Here is a 19,836-nt window from a genome sequence, read left to right as displayed (position 1 = left end):
TAAGCAATTTTAAAACCATTTAAAAACAAACAGACTTGCCATGGCCTCTGATGAGACATTAAGATATAGTATTAACTGCCATGTATCACACACAATAAGAGTATTTTCACTAATACTCACTTTTTCAGCTTTTCTCTAATCTTTGGCTCTTTAATCTCATTGTGAAGATCCTCAAACGTCTCAACTGAGGTTAAATTACAGAAAACCCTATAGTCAACATACGGAGGAATCCCATGGTCACGCCCCCTCTGGATATTCGTAGCTGCCAGATCCAGAGCCACTGAGTGTGCCATGGAGAAAAGCCTCTCGGTCAGCTCCAGGTTCAAAAGCTGAGAAGGTACTCGCATTTTACCAGCAACACCAAAAAGACCACGCAGAAGTGGATCAATGCCACCTTCCTGGATTATCCGGAATGGTGAAAAGAAAGCTTTGTGAAGTGAAAGGTGCCCTTGTGAGATTTCTCCAAAGGTCTCATTCAAACGATAAAGAATCGGATTGATCAATGTGTGGCCAAACCTAAAAGCTGCAGTTGCAAAGGCATTAATAATCCCGGCATTGACATTGGGGTTATAGCCTTTGTAGTCACCCATCATCTTCATGCCATGGTCACCAAGGATCTTGGGTAGCCAGTGGCTATAGGTAATATGTTGCATCTGTGCACCAACAATCTTTCTGGCTTCATTGTAAATAGTATCTCCATCCCAGTGTGGGTTCATTTTCAACAGTGCCCTTGCTATGCGGTTATGTTCACGGAACCACAAAGTGTGCATGGCTGTGAGGCCCAGCTGCTCATTCGCTCGATGATCTCCTGCAAGGAAGCAAGGTAAGGAGCTTTCATTTTCATCTCTCGTGCATTCAGTTGGGGGACCTGTGGCAAATGGTAATAAGTGCTTTCCAGAAGATGGGACAAGCAGGCCTTCCTTGAGGAGACCATGTTGATTTGTATTATCCCTTAACTCTTCTGACTCCCTGTCAGAGCTTGCATAAACATTAGAAGCATCGATATATGATGTTAGATGGTTTATCTGCTCCCTTGCATAGACTGAATTCATTATTAAAGAAGTCATCCCACTACCGCAAACTGGGCTTGAGCGAACAAAGAACATACACTTAGAATTGTTCACTCGGGGATCATTCTGAGGAATAATGATGGGGAAGCAAGGTGGATCATTAGTACACACTGAGCTACAAGACTGTCCATCAGAAAAACGAGACATACTCAGTGCAGGCACTGTCTGATCCAAGTCATGGTCTAAAAGCTGGCCCCACTGCATAAGCATATGAGTGTACCTATCATCAGGAGTTATGGTCTCTGTACCAATCATTTCTATTGAAATAAGCCTTGGTAGTGGAAGAGGATAGCCATTATACAAAGAGTCATGACTGACACTCCTGGGTAAGTTAAAGCCATTTTCGTACACAGGTTTAAGGATCCGTTCGAAAGCAATCAAAGAGGCACCCCACATTGGGTGCTGTAGGTTGTTGCATGTTCCATCGTAGCTTCTGTACTTTTGATGGAAACAGATGTCAGAGCAGTTTGGGAAACGCCTGTGAGCTGTACATCCAGAGAGATTGGCAATCAGACTGAGGTAGTGTGGGGAAACCAGGTCATTGTAGCGAAATTCTGAAACACAACATTTGAAGAAATTAATTGATCTCATATAAAAGAGAAGTGTAAGAATCCATATAAGATTCTTAAGTTCAATATTAATTAATGGTGTTTATACCTGGATAGAAGTCTCTCTATCATAAAGTGTTTGTCATGATATAGGCCTTACTGAATTTCTGATAGACTGTGGGTCTGCTCCTGCTGCTGGAGAAGTTAATGGCAAATCTCCTATTGATTTAAACAGGGGGCAGGAATGGGTTGTGGAGGAAACACTGAAGTGATAGCAACAACAGCTAAAATGCGGCGTGATGTGAATACCAGAGAGGGCTAAAAAATAATATACAGAAATGCTAAAACTATATAAAATAGGTCTGAAATATGGGCAGGTAACAACCAACCAATATTTAAGATGGAAAACGCAAGCTAATATAGCTGGAAGATGAGGGAGGAGGGAGAGAAGCCTTATCAAGGGGAGGCAGATATCTGGAAGGCAGTAATGCTGAAAGAGGACTAAGAGTGATAGTGCAAATTAAATTTCAGCTAGCAATGCAATATGAGAGCAAAAAAAAATATTTTGTTTCTGTTTTTAAAGCAGAGACATTGTGTCATGGACTAGGGAGGTAATAATCGCTGATGAAACCAGACCGAGAATACTGCATTTAGTTCTTGAACCTGAATGACAGAAAGTTTTAGATAAACTGGAGAAAATTCAGAGAAGAACAACTGACAATATTTAAAGGGCTGAAGGGATTGATTTATGAAGAAAGATAAAAAGAAACATAATAGCTTGGCCAAACAAAGGCTAAGGGAGATATTAGAACTGTCTACAAGTATTTGGCGGATAGAAACATTAAAGAGAAAGAATGCACCAGGGGATGAGAATAAACTGATAGGAGGAAACTGGACAAAGGAAAAACAGGCTGAACATTGGAAAATCGCCTTTAAACAGAAAAATATATTAACCTATAGAAGACACTCCACTGAAGGTGGTGAATGATCCATCATTTCAGTAATTTAAAACTGAACTGAATAAATTAATAAAGCACTGGAAAGTATACTGTAGGAATGAATCTAGGATTGGCATGGGATAGACTACTGGTAAAAGGTTTTTATATCCTCTCCATAGCTAATTTATCCAGTTCCATAAACCACACAAAAATACCCTGCAGAAATCAGAATGTTCTTTCAGTAATTTATAATATTTTCACTAGTGAAAAGAGTCCTCTAAAGCTCTTCCACACATTTCCATTGTAACTCACTGTACATCAGTGCCACACTCTGCCCACAATAAATTTCTCTTGTAATAAACTCCATTATAAAATGTATGTTACTAAGAAACTGGGTAAAGGGGAGACTACAGCAGGTCATACTGAAAGGTGTACTGTCAGTGTGGAGGGAGGTTCCTAGTGGAGTTTCTCAGAGATTGGTCTTGTGACCAATCTTATTTAACATTTTAATTAATAAGCTTAGCACAAAAACGGGAGTATGCTAATAAAATTTGTGGATGACACAGAGTTGGGAAACATTGCCAATACAAAGGAGGACCAGAATATCATATAAGATTTGGATGACCTTGAAAACTGGAGTAATAGAAATGGGATGAAATTTAATAGTGCAAAGTGCAAGGTCATGTACTTAGGTAGTTGTGACGGAATGTACTCGTGTCCACATCCTGAACACTATTGCAATAATCTTTGTATAAAGTATGCCTTGTGAGATATTTAAAAACTCAGTTTGTTGACCAGTAATATCATGGCAAAATGCATACAGCAGTGTTATATGTGAAGCTGATAGGCCATTACTTGCTAAGTGGCCATTCTTTGGCAGGAAAGGGGACAAGGGCAAACAAAATCTACATCTTAGCAAAGAAACAGCATGGAGTTGCCTTCCACACAGACTGCCTGTTGCCTTTCTCCCAGCTGGAAATGCTTCTCAAAACAGGCAACAAACTGTAAAAAGACACCCCAACGCACCCCCTCTTCCTCCCTTTCTGTCCATCGATTCACTGCACAAAATGGGACAAAGGAGCAGCCATTAAACAGAAGAAGGGATCCTGGCCTAAGAAGTTTAGCCAGTAAGACTGTTGAAAGCATGTGGAGAGAAAAACTTCACTTTGACTTTAACATAGTTTAGTAAGGTAGGCATTAGTTGTGTTTTCTCTTTATTTTTCTTGTAACAATTTCTGACTTTTATTCCTCATTACTTGTATTCACTTAAAATCTATCCCTCTGTAGTTAATAATCTTGCTTTATTGTTTTATCTAATCCGGTGTGTTTAAATTGAAATGTCTGAAGAACTAGTAAGATGGCATAGTATTATCTTAAATAAATAATGGACTTAACATACTTGTATTGTCCTGGAGAGGGCAGTACAGGACATATTTCTGGGGGGAAATCTAAGACTGACAGTGTGTTCTGGTCACCTTGCAGTATAACCAAGGCTGGTGAGAGCCAAGGTGTTACTGGTGGGCTGCAACACACACAGAGACATAGCTGGAGGCTGTTTGTGAGAAGTCCAAACTGGAGGCTACAGCTGTAAAGCAATGGAAAAGGAACCCCATGTCATAAATATAAAGGGAAGGGTAACCACCTTTCTGTCTACAGTGCTATAAAATCCCTCCTGGCCAGAGGCAAAACCATTTCACCAGTAAAGAGTTAAGAAGCTAGGATTACCTCGCTGGCACCTGACCCAAAATGACCAATGAAATCTAAGGGGGACCAATGAGGGAACAAGATACTTTCAAAGCTGGGGGGAGGAGGGGGTGGAACAAAGGGTTTGTCTGTCTGTGTGATGATTTTGCCGGGAACATATCAGGAATGCAGCCTTACAACTCCTGTTAAGTTAGTAAGTAATCTAGCTAGAAATGCGTTAGATTTCCTTTTGTTTAATGGCTGGTAAAATAAGCTGTGCTGGATGGAATGTATATTCCTGGTTTTGTGTCTTTTTTGTAATTTAAGGTTTTGCTTAGAGAGATTCTGTATGTTTCAAATCTGATTACCCTGTAAGGTATTTATCATCCTGATTTTACAGAGGTGATTCTTTCACCTTTTATTTAATTAAAATTCTTTTAAGAACCTGGTCGATTTTTCATTGTTCTTAAGATCCAAGGGTCTGTGTTCACCTGTACAAATTGATGAGGATTCTTATCAAGCCTTCCCCAGGAAAGGGGGTGTAGGGATTGGGGGGATATTTTGGGGGAAGATGTCTCCAAGTGGGCTTTTTCCCTGTTCTTTGTTTAAAACACTTGGTGGTGGGAGCATACAGTTAAAGGACAAGGCAAAGTTTGTACCTTGGGGAAGTTTTAACCTAAGCTGGTAAGAATAAGCTTAAAGGTCTTTCATGCAGGTCCCCATATCTGTACCCTAGAGTTCAGTGTGGGGAAGGAACCTTGACACCCCATCTTAGAGGACAGGGTGATATGTCTACTCATTAGTCTGGACTGTACCATAGGTATGTCAGTTATATTCTGCTATAAGTTGGGGATGTACCAGCTGGAAGCAACAGAGTAGGGGAAATACCTGGGTGTATTGGTTGATGACAGGATGACTATGAGCAGCTAATGTGATATGGCTGTGAAAAGGCTAATTAAATCTTAGGATGCATGCAGTGAGGTATTTCCAGTAGAGACAGGGAAGTATTATTACCATTATACAAGGCACTGGTGAGACCTGATATGGAATACTGGGTGCAATTCTGGTTTCCCATGTTAAAGAAAGACGAATTCTGGAACAGATGCAGAGAAGGGCTACTAGGATGATTAGAGGAATGTAAAACCTACCATACGAGAGGAGACTTAAGGAACTTGGCTTGTTTAGCCTAACAAAAAGCAGGCTGAAGAGATATATGATTGCTTTCTATAAATATATCAGAGGGATAAGCACGAGGGAGGGAGAGGAGTTATTTAAGTTAATGGCCAATGTTGGTACAAGAACAAATGGATATAAACTGTCCAACAACAAGTTTAGGCATGAAATTATATGTTTCTAATCGTAAGAGGAGAGGGTTTCTGTGTAACTTTGAAGCTGTGATGTACCCTGCATCTATTCCCCCTGTCTTTGAATCTGATCAACTCAGTGTAACACTGCCGTACGCCAAATAAAGATACCTGAGTGACGGAAGCTGGAGTCGAACTGAGTTCTTGGGAAACTGAGTGGAAAGAGGTCTCTGAGGGAATCCCAACATTTACTTCAGTACCTCAGCCAGAGGTTATGGCACTATTGTAAGAGTAGGTGGGTGAGGTTCTGTGCCCTGCAACTTTGGGAGATCAGACTAGATAATCATGATTGTCTGTTTTGACCTTAATGTCTATGAGTTAGCCACCTGTGCAACAGCTTCCCTTTTCCATTTATATCCCTGCCCCGGACTAGCCATGTGAGAGGTAGGGAAACTGGTAATGCCTCACATGCTGGGTTGGAAAGGAATACACCTCAAACTTTCTTTGCCTCTGATTAACTCCAAGTTATGATATAATGGAATGACAATATACAACCAATAGTTTACAATACAATACAACACAACACAACCAATTGGTCTAGTAGGACCAATTCTTTCAAACAACAATAGTGATTACTTAGATCCATGTCTACTTATATGAACTCTGTAGATGAATTGCATTTAAATTATAATTTAAAACATAATAGCAGTAAAGAATAAACTCTAAGGTAAATGAGAGGAAGGGTGCTTTGGAGCAAATTACCTGGAATAAAATAATAGAACATAATAAACAAATTATTATTTTAATATTAACTACCCTGTACAGGAAAAAGAAAAGGAGTACTTGTGGCACCTTAGAGACTAACCAATTTATTTGAGCATAAGCTTTCGTGAGCTACAGCTCACTTCATCGGATGCATACTGTGGAAAGTGTAGAAGATCTTTTTATATACACACAAAGCATGAAAAAATACCTTCTCCCACCCCACTCTCCTGCTGGTAATAGCTTATCTAAAGTGATCACTCTCCTTACAATGTGTATGATAATCAAGGTGGGCCATTTCCAGCACAAATCCAGGGTTTAACAAGAACGTCTGAGGAGGGGGGTGGGGGTCACTTTAGATAAGTTATTACCAGCAGGAGAGTGGGGTGGGAGGAGGTATTTTTTCATGCTTTGTGTGTATATAAAAAGATCTTCTACACTTTCCACAGTATGCATCCGATGAAGTGAGCTGTAGCTCACGAAAGCTTATGCTCAAATAAATTGGTTAGTCTCTAAGGTGCCACAAGTACTCCTTTTCTTTTTGTGAATACAGACTAACACGGCTGTTACTCTGAAACGTGTACAGGAACAAGATGCATAATTTCTGAACTAGAAGTTCAGATTCCATCAGCACATGCAAAGTTGTCACCCCTCTGAATCTTTTATATTAAAGATTAAAAAGTAACATGAAAACAAACTCAAGGCAAAGACTGGTTTTATAGTAAATATATTTGTTATTAGCGCTGAGAAAAAGCTGGAATTTCTTCTTACTGAAAAATGCCTATTGGACACAATAATTCCTTTGAAGCTTACCTCTGCAGATGTGGAATTGGGTGTGGCTAGTTCCAGAGGGAAGGAGGATGCTATAAACAAATAAATCATTCTGAGTGATTTGAACAAGCTTTGTTGTCTGTCACTGGAGATTCTAGAGCAGATGCCAAATCTAGTTGGATCCCATAGAGGTAATAGAGTTGGTAAACAGGGGGTGCTATAACCAGGTGGTCCAGTAAAAAGTGCGGTGAATCATGGGATGCAAATCTGAAAGAAATGCATCGAAGATAGCCACAGCTGGAGACAGGACACTCAATGAGGTGAGCCAGTACTCTGGGGTGGTACTGAGAATTCGCTTTCTCGTGTGCTTGGCTAGCTGGTTATTTCTCAGATGCTCAGCATGTATTTGATAGCCATATGTGGGGTTGGGAAGGAATTTTCTCCCATGTCAGATTGGTAGTGACCTTGGGGATTTTTCACTTTTCTCTACAGCATGAGGTGCAGGTTGCTTTCCTAGATCATCTGGGTCTATATAATTTATCCAACTCCCTGCCACTGCAGGAGTCTCATGCATAGACACACCTCAGTCCCTCCTATTCTCTGCCTGTCACATACACTAGTTTAGTCTCCTGAGGGCTGTGATACCTTGGTCTAATTTCAGTTGTTGGGTTTGCAGTTGCTGGGCGGTGTTGGTGGCCTGTGATGTACAGGAGACTAGATGATCTGGTGGCCCCTTCTGACCTTGAATTCTATGACTCTGGTTCAGGCCTTTCGCTGACAAGAAGTGCCCACAGATTGATCACAGGTACGGTTCACCCGTCATCCAGAACAATATCATATAGCGTTATAATATCATATATATAAATCATATACACAGAATCAATGACAGCAGGCTCTTAAAGAAGTATCTTTCCAGTGTGAAAGGAGGGACAGAGGAACAACAAAGAGGACCAGCTGCCCACATCTGATAGATCCAAGCTCCATCAATCTCAGGTGTTCCATCCCACCTGGATCCATAGAATTAACAGAATTAGGAATTCCTGTCTCTTCCTCACTCTGAAGCCCTGTAAGCCCCTACCCAGTGAGGGGCCAAAGGGACAATCATCCCTTTAATTTTTAAATTAATTTCACATTTTATTACATAGTAATAATAGACAGCATGTTTAAAACAAACATAAGGACATACTTCTTCATACAACACAGAGTCAACCTGTGAAACTTGTTGCTAGGGGATGTTGTGAAGGCCCAAAGTATAAATGGATTCAAAATAGAATTAGGAAAATAGGTCCATCAATGGCTATTAGCCAAGATGGCCAGGGACACCACCACAAATTCTGGGGGTCCCTGAGCCACTGACTGACAGAAGCTGGGATTGGATGACAGGGGTTGGATCACTTGATAATTGCTTTGTTCTGTTCATTCCCTCTGAACCAGTGGTGCTCAACATGCAGCCTGTGGGCTGAATGCAGCCCATCAGGGTAATCCGCTGATGGGCCGCAAAACAGTATTTATATTGACCGTCCATAGGCACGGCCACCCACAGCTCCCAGTGGCCGCAGTTAGCCATTCCCGACCAACCGGAACTGCGGGAAGCGGCAGCCAGCATGTCCCTGTGGCCCGTGCCACTTCCTGCAGCTCCCATTGGCTGGGAACAGTGAACCGCAGCCACTTGGAGCTGCGGGAGGCTGTGTCTATGGACGGCCAATGTAAACACTGTTTCGTGGCCCGCCAGCAGATTACCCTGGCGGGCCGCATGCATGCTCTGAAGCATCTGGCTCCAGCCACTGTCAGAAGAAAGGATACTGGGCTAGGTGAACCATTGGAGTGACCCTGCATGGCCATTCTTATGTTTTAATAATGGTATGATTGTATATTAACTCCATATTAAAGAACAGCAATAGAGGGGTTTTTTTAATGTTCCACCTTGCAGTGCTTTTCATTACGATACTGAAGGAAGAGCCAGAGAATTATAAATTTGTAATCTTGCATTAAGCAGCAGTGAGGATACAGACATGGACAGTTACACTTCAGGGAATACAGCTGTGCCATCAAAGTCCTCCAATTTAGGCCCCAACACCCCCTGCTGAAGCCTTGAGGTCCTCCACATGATCTCTGAAACTCAGGAACAAAGTCACTCAGTTAAATTCTCCGCTTCTTCTTCTTCTTCCGTATGGCTGGTGTAGACAAGCAACTACAATTTCACCTGAACTTTATCGCATCAAATGGCTACATCAGAAGTAGCAGAATTTATTGCAGTGAGGCCTCCTTCATATTCATAAATTGGGCATTAGGTAGTAATATGTTTGATGGTTTGTCATAGGGAACCACACTCACTTGCTGGGGAGTCCTTGATTTTCCATTTGTGCATTAGATGTCTACATCTACCAAGGTTGGTTTGGATTCGGTTCAGAGTTGACCAAGATGACTATGGAAGATTGAACCCAGGAACCTTCTGCATGGGATCCAGCACAAGGTGCTTATTTTTTAAGTCTTGTTTAGCCCAATCTGCTTTCCAAACCTCCTTCTGATCACAGTCTGATTGCATTAGGCAAAGTGGATGTTCCCAGAAAGGCTTGCAAGACTTAAGAGATGGGGCGGGGGCACTGTCAAGGTCTTGGTGGATAGGAAGACATCTGTTTTCCTGGATTCGTTGAGGTGCACAGAGTGTTGCAGCAATTCGGCGTATCAGTGGGGGAGCAAAGTTAAACAGAACATGTAGCTATGGCGTTGGTGTCAACTTTAGGGTTCCAGTGATGCACCACATCACTGTATTCAGCTGTGTGTCAACAAGTCACGTGTGGCCACATCTGCTCCATATGGGTGAACAATATTCAGCTACTGAAAATACAAGTGCTATTGCAGATGTTCGCATCTCTGAGGCTGGTGCACCTCAGGTTGTACCTGCTAGTTTCTAAATTATGTTGGCTCTCATTTTTAACTTTGCAGTTACCTTCTCAAGGTGATCATGTAAGGTAAGAATGCGGTCAAGTTCCACTCTGAAGTATGCTGGCATGTAATTATGTTGCACATTTTTACCACAGAAAGCAACTTTGTGTGTTTTTGGCATTCCTATTATCAAAAGGCTTTCTGGAACAATATCTGTGAAGAGGATATACTAGGAAGCAACTGGGAGTAAGGGGAATGCAAATAACCCACTTCAAATCCATCCTTTTGAAGCTATGCCCTGGAGAGGAAAACCCATTGTCTACTAATTACTTGGTTCTGAAAAGTCCATCTCAAAGACCCCATAACTGTATAAAGTGTGGACTAAACATGTTTTAAGGTGCTTGTTCAGAGCTGAAACTGTAATGAATTTATCACCAGAAAATAAACCCTTTGGGTGATGTTTGGAAAGACTCCTTTGGTTGGTATGATATCTGGTATGCTCATTAGCATGCATGTAGGTTCTTCTATTGTTTTTATTTGTAGTCTCTGTAGTGCTTTTATCAGAAGAATAAAATAGGCTTGCATAGAAAGAACTGTGTGGTAACTTATAACTGTTGACAATTCCTCATGTCCATCTCTGAAGAGAAAGCAAGCAGGAATGCCTGGGCAGCTTGCCTCTGCTGGGAATAACATAGTGAAGGCAAGGAACTGTGAAGCCTGGAAATACCCCAGGCAGAAGGGAGAGAGACATGAGTCTCCACCCATGCCAGGCTACCGCAGGGGAGCTGGAAGCTTAAGAGTGTGTGCAACCATACAAATATAACAATTTCAAAGGGATAAAAAACCATAGACCTACAAGGCACTTAAAATGAAAGAACAGATGAATAGACCATGTAAACTTCTCCTCACCACCTCACTGACATATCTGACCTGACCATCCACATCTGGGCTGTTAGATTGGCTGGGTTCCAATGTAGAATCTAAGAATGACACTCCAGCCAGCCGATATCATCATGCACATTAAGCCATTCTCTGAGGCTGCAAACAAGAGAGCCACCTAGTGCTAGTTGTAACTGTGGTTTGTTTGATGTGAATATATACCCACCAGAAACTGGACTGAAAGCACCAGGTGAGTGAGAAGAACTGACAGATTCTAATGGTGTTTGGTCTCTATGAACTTGAGGTGCAATTTGAACCAATGTTCTACAAATGACGTTTATATATCCACCACCAATATCTCTTTCTAATTGTGTCACAGACATTCTGAAAACTCCCAAAATATTATGTGAGAGATGAATGTGGGGGTGCTCAGTGGTGAATGATGATCTGTACCCCAAAATGGGGTTTATGGAATGGATTTCTAAGATGGTGTGTTGGAATGTCAGAGGAGAGTAGACAATAGACTAGTGGACACACTGTCTGAGAGACAAACTGACACTTGGCTCAGTTTCAACAGTGCCCGAATTTCCAAAAAGGATTATGTTGGTTCTGGCTTTTTTTTTTCTGCAACTCAAATGGGGAACCCATCTAATTTAGCTTGTAGTGAAGGCTTACATGAGACTAAATACATGACTTTGAAATCACTCTCCCTAATGATTTGTTGCGTTTTCTAATAACCATAAGAAGGCTGTTATTCTCTGAATCACTGGTTACAGGCTCCAGAAGGGAAGAAATGCAGATATCTACTGGGGCTTATTCGGTAACCATGGTTGGCACAGACGATCTGTTGTCCCCAGATTCCAGTCTAAAAGTGGTAGAATTGCACTCAAAGATGGATAAGGGCAAGATACCCAAGACCTGAACTGCATGCTCTCAGAGAGCCGAGGAAAGAGGGCAGTTAGCCCTGTAACTATGACTATGTGAAAAAAGATACCATACCATCTTAGCCATGTAAGAGCTGAAAAGGAATGTTGTACATAATCCTTCCTGCACTCATTCTTCATAAAGAATTCCAGGCAGAACAGTGCTCAATGCCATGGAAAAAAATAAACCAAGTGGAGAGAGCAGAAAGTGTGTTTTAGGTGAACAAATCAAATATAGGAAACAAGAAGCATTGTTGTTTATAGAGTGAAAGAGATTACAAGTTTGCTAAAAGGATTCCATTAGTCAAATGCTAGCAGCAGCTATCATGTTTCTGCATTTCTTGGACTAGAACAAGCTCTTAGCATAGAGAACAATTGCCTCATTAAACACATGCCATCTCCCTCTTGTATTCTCCCATCCAGATGCACTTTTAACACCTTTTACATTATTCACAAAATGCCTTGATTTGTTACAATGACTTCAAAGTGTTCTTCAGGACTCCTGGTGAGTCAAAGTAATAAAATTCAGGGAAACATTTAATGTACCCTTAGGTGAGTATTTTTCTACTCAGCTCTCTATGCGTGAAATTCACCTAAGGCTTCCCTTTTGGTAGTTTCACTGCATAGTGAAGGAAAGCCACTATAGAGTGGTTGAGTCAGGGGACTGAACCTTCCCAGGCAATCTTCAATGATCTAAAACTCAAAACAGAGTCCTACAAAAAGTGGAAACTTGGTCAAATTACAAAGGATGAATATAAACAAATAACACAATTATGTAGGGACAAAATTAGAAAGGCCAAGGCACAAAATGAGATCAAACTAGGTAGGGACATAAAGGGTAACAAGAAAACATTCTACAAATATATTAGAAGCAAGAGGAAGACCAAGGACAGGGTAGGCCCATTACTCAATGAGTGGGGAAAGACAATAACAGAAAATGTGGAAATGGCAGAGGTGCTTAATGACTACTTTGTTTCGATTTTCACCAAGAAGGTTGGTGGCGATTGGACATCTAACATAGTGAATGCCAGTGAACATGAGGTAGGATCAGAGCCTAAAGTAGGGAAAGAACAAGTCAAAAATCACTTAAACAAGTTAAGAGAACGAGGAGTACTTGTGGAACCTTAGAGACTAACAAATTTATTTGAGCATAAGCTTTCGTGGGCTAAAACCCACTTCATCAGATGCATGCATATATATATATCTACTGTATTTTCCACTGCATGCATCTGATGAAGTGGGTTTTAGCATATATATATGCACACACACACACACACACACACACACACACACAACATGAAAAATGGGTTTTGCCGTACCCATTATAACGAGAGTGATCAGTTAAGGTGAGCTATTATCAGCAGGAGAAAAGAAACCTTTTGTAGTGATAATCAGGATGGCCCACTTCCAACAGTTGACAAGAAGGTGTGAGTAACAGCAGCGGGAAAAAATAAGCATGTGGGAATAGTTTTACTTTGTGTAATGACACATCCACTCCCAGTCTTTATTCAAGCCTAATTTAATGGTGTCCAGTTTGCAAATTAATTCCAATTCAGCAGTTTCTCGTTGGAGTCTGTTTTTGAAGTTTTTTTTGTTGTAGTATTGCGTCTTTTAGGTCTGTAATTGAGTGACCAGGGAGACTGAAGTGTTCTCCGACTGGCTTTTTGATGTTATAATTCTTGACGTCTGATTTGTGTCCATTTATTCTTTTACGTAGAGACTGTCTGATTTGACCAATGTACATGGCAGAGGGGCATTGCTGGCACATGATGGCATACATCACATTGGCAGATGTGCAGGTGAACGAGCCTCTGACAGTGTGGCGGATGTGATTAGGTTCTATGATGGTGTCCCCTGAATAGATATGTGGACAGAGTTGGCAATGGGCTTTGTTGCAAGGATAGGTTCCTGGGTTAGTGTTCTAAAACCACATTCTACAAGCCATTACCCTCTGAGGGTTACCAAAAGAAACTACACCATCTGCTCAAGAAACTCCCTGAAAAAGCACAAGAACAAATCTGCACAGACACACACCTAGAATCCTGACCAGGGGTATTTTATCTGCTACCCAAGATCCATAAATCTGGAAATCCTGGATGCCCCATCATCTCAGGCATTGGCACCCTGACAGCAGGATTGTCTATGTAGACTCCCTCCTCAGGCCCTATGCTACCAGCACTCCTAGCTATCTTTGAGACATCATTGACTTCCAGAGGAAACTACAATCCATTGGTGATCTTCCAGAAAACACCATCCTGGCCACTATGGATGCAGAAACCCTCTACACCAACATTCCACACAAAGATGGAGTACAAGCCATCAGGAACAGTATCACCAATAATGTCACGGCAAACCTGGTGGCTGAACTTTGTGACTTTGTCCTCACCCATAACTATTTCACATTTGGGGACAATGTATACCTTCAAGTCAGTGGCACTGCTATGGGGACCCGCCTGGCCCCACAGTATGCCAACATTTTTATGGCTGACTTAGAACAACGCTTCCTCAGCTCTCATCCCCTAATGCCCCTACTCTACTTGTCCTACACTGAGGACATCTTCATCATCTGGACCCATGGAAAAGAAACCTTTGAGGAATTCCACCATGATTTTAACAATTTCCATCCCATCAACCTCAGCCTGGACCAGTCCACATAAGAGATCCACTTCCTGGACACTACAGTGCTAATAAGCAATGGCCACAAACACCACCCTATAGAGGAAACCTACTGACTGCTATACTTACCTACAAACTCATGCTTCCAGCTTTCATCCAGACCACACCAAACGATTCCTTGTCTACAGCCAAGCTCTATGATGCAACCGCATTTGCTCCAACCCCTCAGACAGAAACAAACACCTACAAGATCTCTATCAAGCATTCTTACAACTACAATACCCACCTGCTGAAGTGAAAAAAACAGATTGACAGAGCCAGAAGAGTACCCAGAAGTCACCTACTACAGGACAGGACCAACAAAGAAAGTAACAGAATGCCACTAGCTGTCACCTTCAGCCCCCAACTAAAACCTCTCCAGCACATCATCAAGGATCTGCAATCTATCCTGAAGGACGATCCCTCACTGTCACAGATCTTGGGAGACAGGCCAGTCCTTGCTTACAGACAGCCCCCCAACCTGAAGCAAATACTCACCAGCAACCACACAACAAAACCACTAACCCAGGAACTAACCTTGTAACAAAGCCTGTTGCCAACTGTGTCCATATATCTATTCAGGGGACACCATCATAGGGCCTAATCACATCAGCCACACTTTTTGCTGATGCAGACTAACATGGCTACCACTCTGAAACCTTAAACAAGTTAGATGTCTTCAAATCACCAGGACTTGATGAAATGCATCCTAGAATACTCAAGGAGCTGACTGAGGAGATATCTGAGCCATTAGCAATTATCTTTGAAAAGTCATGGAAGACATTCCAGAAAACTGGAAAAGGGCAAATATAGTGCCCATCTATAAAAAGGAAAATAAGGACAACCCGGGGAATTACAGACCAGTCAGTTTAACTTCTGTACCTGGAAAGATAATGGAGCAAATAATTAAGAAATCAATTTGCAAACAACTAGAAGATAATGAGGTGATAAGTAACAGTCAGCATGGATTTGTCAAGAACAAATCTTGTCAAAACAACCTGATAGCTTTCTTTGAGAGGGTAACAAGCCTTGTGGATAGGGTGGAAGCAGTAGATGTGTATATCTTGACTTTAGAAAAGCTTTTGATACTGTCTCTCATGACCCTCTCATAAACAAACTAGGGAAATACAACTTAGATGGAGCTATTATAAGGTGGGTGCTTAGCTGGTTGGAAAATTGTTCCCAGAGAGTAGTTATCAGAGATTCACAGTCATGCTGGAAGGGCATAACATGTGGGGTCCTGCAGGGATCGGTTCTGGGTCCGGTTCTGTTCAATATCTTCATCAATGATTTAGATAATTGCATAGAGAGTACACTTATGAAGTTTGTGGATGATACTAATCTGGAAGGGGTTGTAAGTGCTTTGGAGGATAGGATTAAAATTCAAAATGATCTGGACAAACTGGAGAAATGGTCTGAAGTAAATAGCATGAAATTCAATAAGGACAAATGCAAAGTACTCCACTTAGATAGAACAATCAGTTGCACACATTCAAAATGGGAAATGACTGCCTAGGAAGGAGTACTGCAGAAAGGGATCTGGGGGTCATAGTGGATCACAAGCTAAATATGAGTCAACAGTGTAACGCTGTTGCAAAAAAAGCAAACATCATTCCGGGATGTATTAGCAGGAGCACTGTAAGCAAGACATGAGAAGTAATTCTTCCGTTCTACTCCGCAATGATTAGGTCTCAACTGGAGTATTATGTCCAGTTCTGGATGCCACATTTCAGGAAAGATGTGGACAAATTGGAGAAAGTCCAGAGAAGAGCAACACAAATGATTAAAGGTCTTTAAAAAAAAGAACTATGGGGGAAGATTGAAAAAATTGGGTTTGTTTCGTCTAGAGAAAAGAAGACAGAGGGGACATGATAACAGTTTTCAAATACAAAGAAGGTAGTTACAAGGAGGAGGGATAAACATTTTTTTTTTAACCTCTGAGGATAGGACAAGAAGAAATGGGCTTAAATTGCAGCAAGGGATGTTTAGGTTGGACATTAGGAAAAACTTCCTAACTGTCAGAGTGGTTAAGTATTGGAATAAATTGCCTAGGGAGGTTGTGGAATCTCCATCATTGGGGATTTTTAAGAGCAGGTCAGACAGACACCTGTCAGGGATGGTCTAGATAATACTTAGTCCTGCCATGAGTGCAGGGGACTGGACTAGATGACCTCTCAAGGTCCTTCCAGTTCTATGATTCCCTGTGCAAAGTGGAGATGAGCTCTTTACCAGCTCCACACACAATGGGCTAAGGGGGTGACTATACGGTCAGAAAATATGTGGATCCAGTTGCCACAAACTTCTAAACCTCAGCTGATACAGTAGGGTCACAACAAATATTGCAGTCAAAGGATTAGAGCAGCAGCCAAGGACGAGCTGTATTGCTACCTTATTCCTGCTCGTGGTTTGTGGAGTAAAGTCCATCTCTCCCTGACCCTCGCCTAGTTATTAAGCAAAACCCAATCATGAGGTATTTGTGTGGGGAAAAATATTTCAGTGAGTGCATCTGTCATCATTATACTCCAAAGAGCCATTTGTAAAATGAAATTCAAAACAAAATCTGTATACTTTATCAAAGTCTGAATTCTTACTCATTGACTCCATTGATCATCCTCTAGGTTATTCTGCAAATCTCATTTCCATTTTCTCCTAACTGTGGGTTTTATCCCTTTCAGAGAAGATAATTTAAGGCTGTATATAAAGCTGAAAAGAGGTGCAAAGGATTTGCCCTTCTAAATTAAAGTAATGCTTCTAGGCAACAGCTGTTATCTTCAAATTTCAGCCCTAAATTTTTAACATAGCTCCTGGTTGTTATCTCTTTCAAACACTGGGAGATTTCTAGTGGAGAAACTTGTTTTCTGTAACTTTCTGAGGGCAAGAAATTTGGCGGCATGGGCAAAAATCTGGGAATATTGTGATACCTCAAACTTCCTAAATTCTGGTCATTATAGCAGAAACCAGCTCTTGGAGATTTATGTTACTGTGAATATTTATGTATTTAGAAATTTACATTATGCATATCATCAGGTTTCAAGATGCATACAAAATGTTGAAAACAAAATGTAGACAAATACGTCTAAAGTGTACTAAGAGGAATCTGGCTTATAAATGTTTAGGATTTAGGCTCATGCTTAGGATTTAGGCTCAGCAAGGGCTCTTTGACCATAGGATTTTCCTTCAGGTACAGATTTTGCAGAAAATAAAGACAGCTATATTATCGGTACTTCATGCAAGTAATAAAAATATAGTAGTATCTTCATGAACAATTTTGGGTACATTATAATGTTCAGTTTTTAACAAGCAGCGAGTGGGTTTTGGACACTACCAATTTTGGACACATCTGAGTTTACAAGCTCAAAGACTGAATCTGGTGTCTGTAAGATTCATTCTCTTCCTCTTTTTGAAGGGATACAACATTTTTGGTTATTCTGTGCTATTGTGTCATAATTAAGGCTAAGACCTGGTCATGGGTACTTTTAGTAAAAGTCATGACAAGTAATGACTTTCACTATAAACACCCCTGACTAAATCTTAGCTGCCCTGGCCATGCTGCACTGGGGGGCCTCTGGTCCATCCCCATCGACCACTGCTCTGTGGGAGCCTCAGGGCCAGCTGCCTGGGGCTGCTGAGCAGTGATTGGTGTGGCTACCCCGGGGGCTGCTGCTCCCCAGGGCTCCTGCTCCGGGCGAGGGTTGCCAGGTGTCCAGTTTTCAATCAGAATGCCTGGTCGAAAGGGGACCCAGAAGGCTCCGGTCAGCACTGAAAACCGGGCTGTTAAAAGTCTGGTCAGCGCACTGTCCTGGCACCGCGCTGCGCCCTGGAAGCAACCAGCATGTCTGGCTCCTAGGTGGGGAGACCACCCTGAGCACTGGCTCCCCACTCCCATTGGGCAGGACCCGGTGGCCAATGGGAGCTTTGTATTGGTGCCTGTGGGCAAGATCAGCGCACTAAGACTCCTTGCCCCCATGCCTAGGAGCTGGACCTGCTGCTCGCTGCTTCCAGGGTGCAGCGTTGAGCCATGACAAACAGGGAGCCTGACTTAGTCCCACTCATTGCTGACCAGGAGCCGCCCAAGGTAAGCCTGTGCCACAACCCTGAGCCCCTACCCCCTGCACTAGCCCTGAACCCCTGCAAACCTGAAGCCCCCTCCTACACACCAAACCCCTCATCCCTGGCCACACCACAGAGCCTGCACCCCCAGCCAGAGCCCTCACCCCCCCACACACCCCAATCCTCTTCCCCCAGTTCAGAGCCCCATCCTACACCCTGAACCCCTCATCCCCAGCCCAGAGCCCATAACCCCTCCTGCACCCAACCCCGTGCCTCAACCCGCAGCCCCCTCCCTAACCCCAAATCCCTCGGCCCCACCCCCCAGCCTGGAGCCCCCTTCCTGCACCCCAAACCTCTCATCCCCAGCCCCACCCAGAGCCCTCACCCCCACCCAGAGCCCTCATCCCCTCCCGCACCCTAACTCCCTGCCCCAGCCTGGAGCCCCCTCCTGCACCATGATCCCCTAATTTCAGACCCCACTCCAGAGCCCCCACCCCCTCTCACCTCCAAACTCCCTGCCCCAGCCCTGTGAAAGTGAGTGAGGGTGGGGGAGAGTGAGCCATTGAGGGAGGGGGAAATGTAGTGAGGGGGGCGGGGCCTCGAGAAAGGGGTGGGGCTAGGGTGTTTCTGTTTTGTGTGATTAGAAAGTTGGCAACCCCACTCCAGGTGCTGCTCCAGCTGTCCCCGAGGCTGCTGCTCCGGCCACTGCTGGAGTGGTCCCCGGGTATAGCTGTGCAGGGCCGCCAAGCAGTGGCTGGCGTGGCTGCCCCCAGGGCTGCTCCGGCAGCAGCCGCTGCGGGGCCGCCTGAGTGGCTGGCTTGGGGGTGGCTCCGGCAGCAACCAGTGTGGCTGGCCCCGGGGCCACCTGAGCAGTTTGCCCTGGGGACAATTGTTCGGGTGGCCCTGGTGTCAGCCACGCTGGCCGCTGCGGAATCTCATGGAAGTCATGGAAAGTCACCGAATCTGTGACTTCTGCGACCTCCATGACAAACTTGCAGCCGTAGTCATAATTTATATTGCTGATTTTTGATATTGCAATAATAACTGAAATATCAAAATGGAAGAGCCCTATGAAATAATAGAAGATTTTGTATATTTTTTTGAAATACATATAATGTATAGACACCCTGTAATGGTCACACTCCTTCATTGACAAGACAAGATGGATTTGATAATATGAAATAAAGAAATGTGAATGAATAATATAGTCAATAGAATGCAACTGCCATTAGAGAGAAAGAGATGGAATTCTGAAGAAAAACAAAGAGCAACTCACACTAGAACAGTATGACAGTATCAAAAAGAGGATTAGAAAATGTAATTGCAGGCAAAGAAATATAGACAAGTGAATACAAAGACAATTGTTT

At 42.7% G+C, this 19,836-nt stretch overlaps 1 protein-coding gene across 3 annotated transcripts in view; it reads right to left on the bottom strand.

The window, feature by feature from the left end:
* Nucleotides 1-19,836, bottom strand: part of PXDNL (peroxidasin like) — a 283,093-nt gene that overhangs the window by 52,874 nt on the left and 210,383 nt on the right. For all 3 annotated transcript variants that reach the window (XR_014710245.1, XM_084619291.1, XM_084619292.1), the window contains one exon: nt 121-1,624. Coding sequence is in view for 2 of the 3 variants with exons in the window: in XM_084619291.1 (XP_084475417.1) it covers nt 121-1,624 (1,504 nt within the window). In the remaining variant the exon portion in view is untranslated. The remainder of the gene's footprint in view (nt 1-120; nt 1,625-19,836) is intronic.

This window comes from Lepidochelys olivacea, assembly GCF_965140295.1.
Source record: "Lepidochelys olivacea isolate rLepOli2 genome assembly, chromosome: 2".
In the NCBI taxonomy this organism is placed as follows: Eukaryota; Metazoa; Chordata; order Testudines; family Cheloniidae; genus Lepidochelys; species Lepidochelys olivacea.
This window is presented reverse-complemented; position numbering and strand designations above follow the sequence as displayed.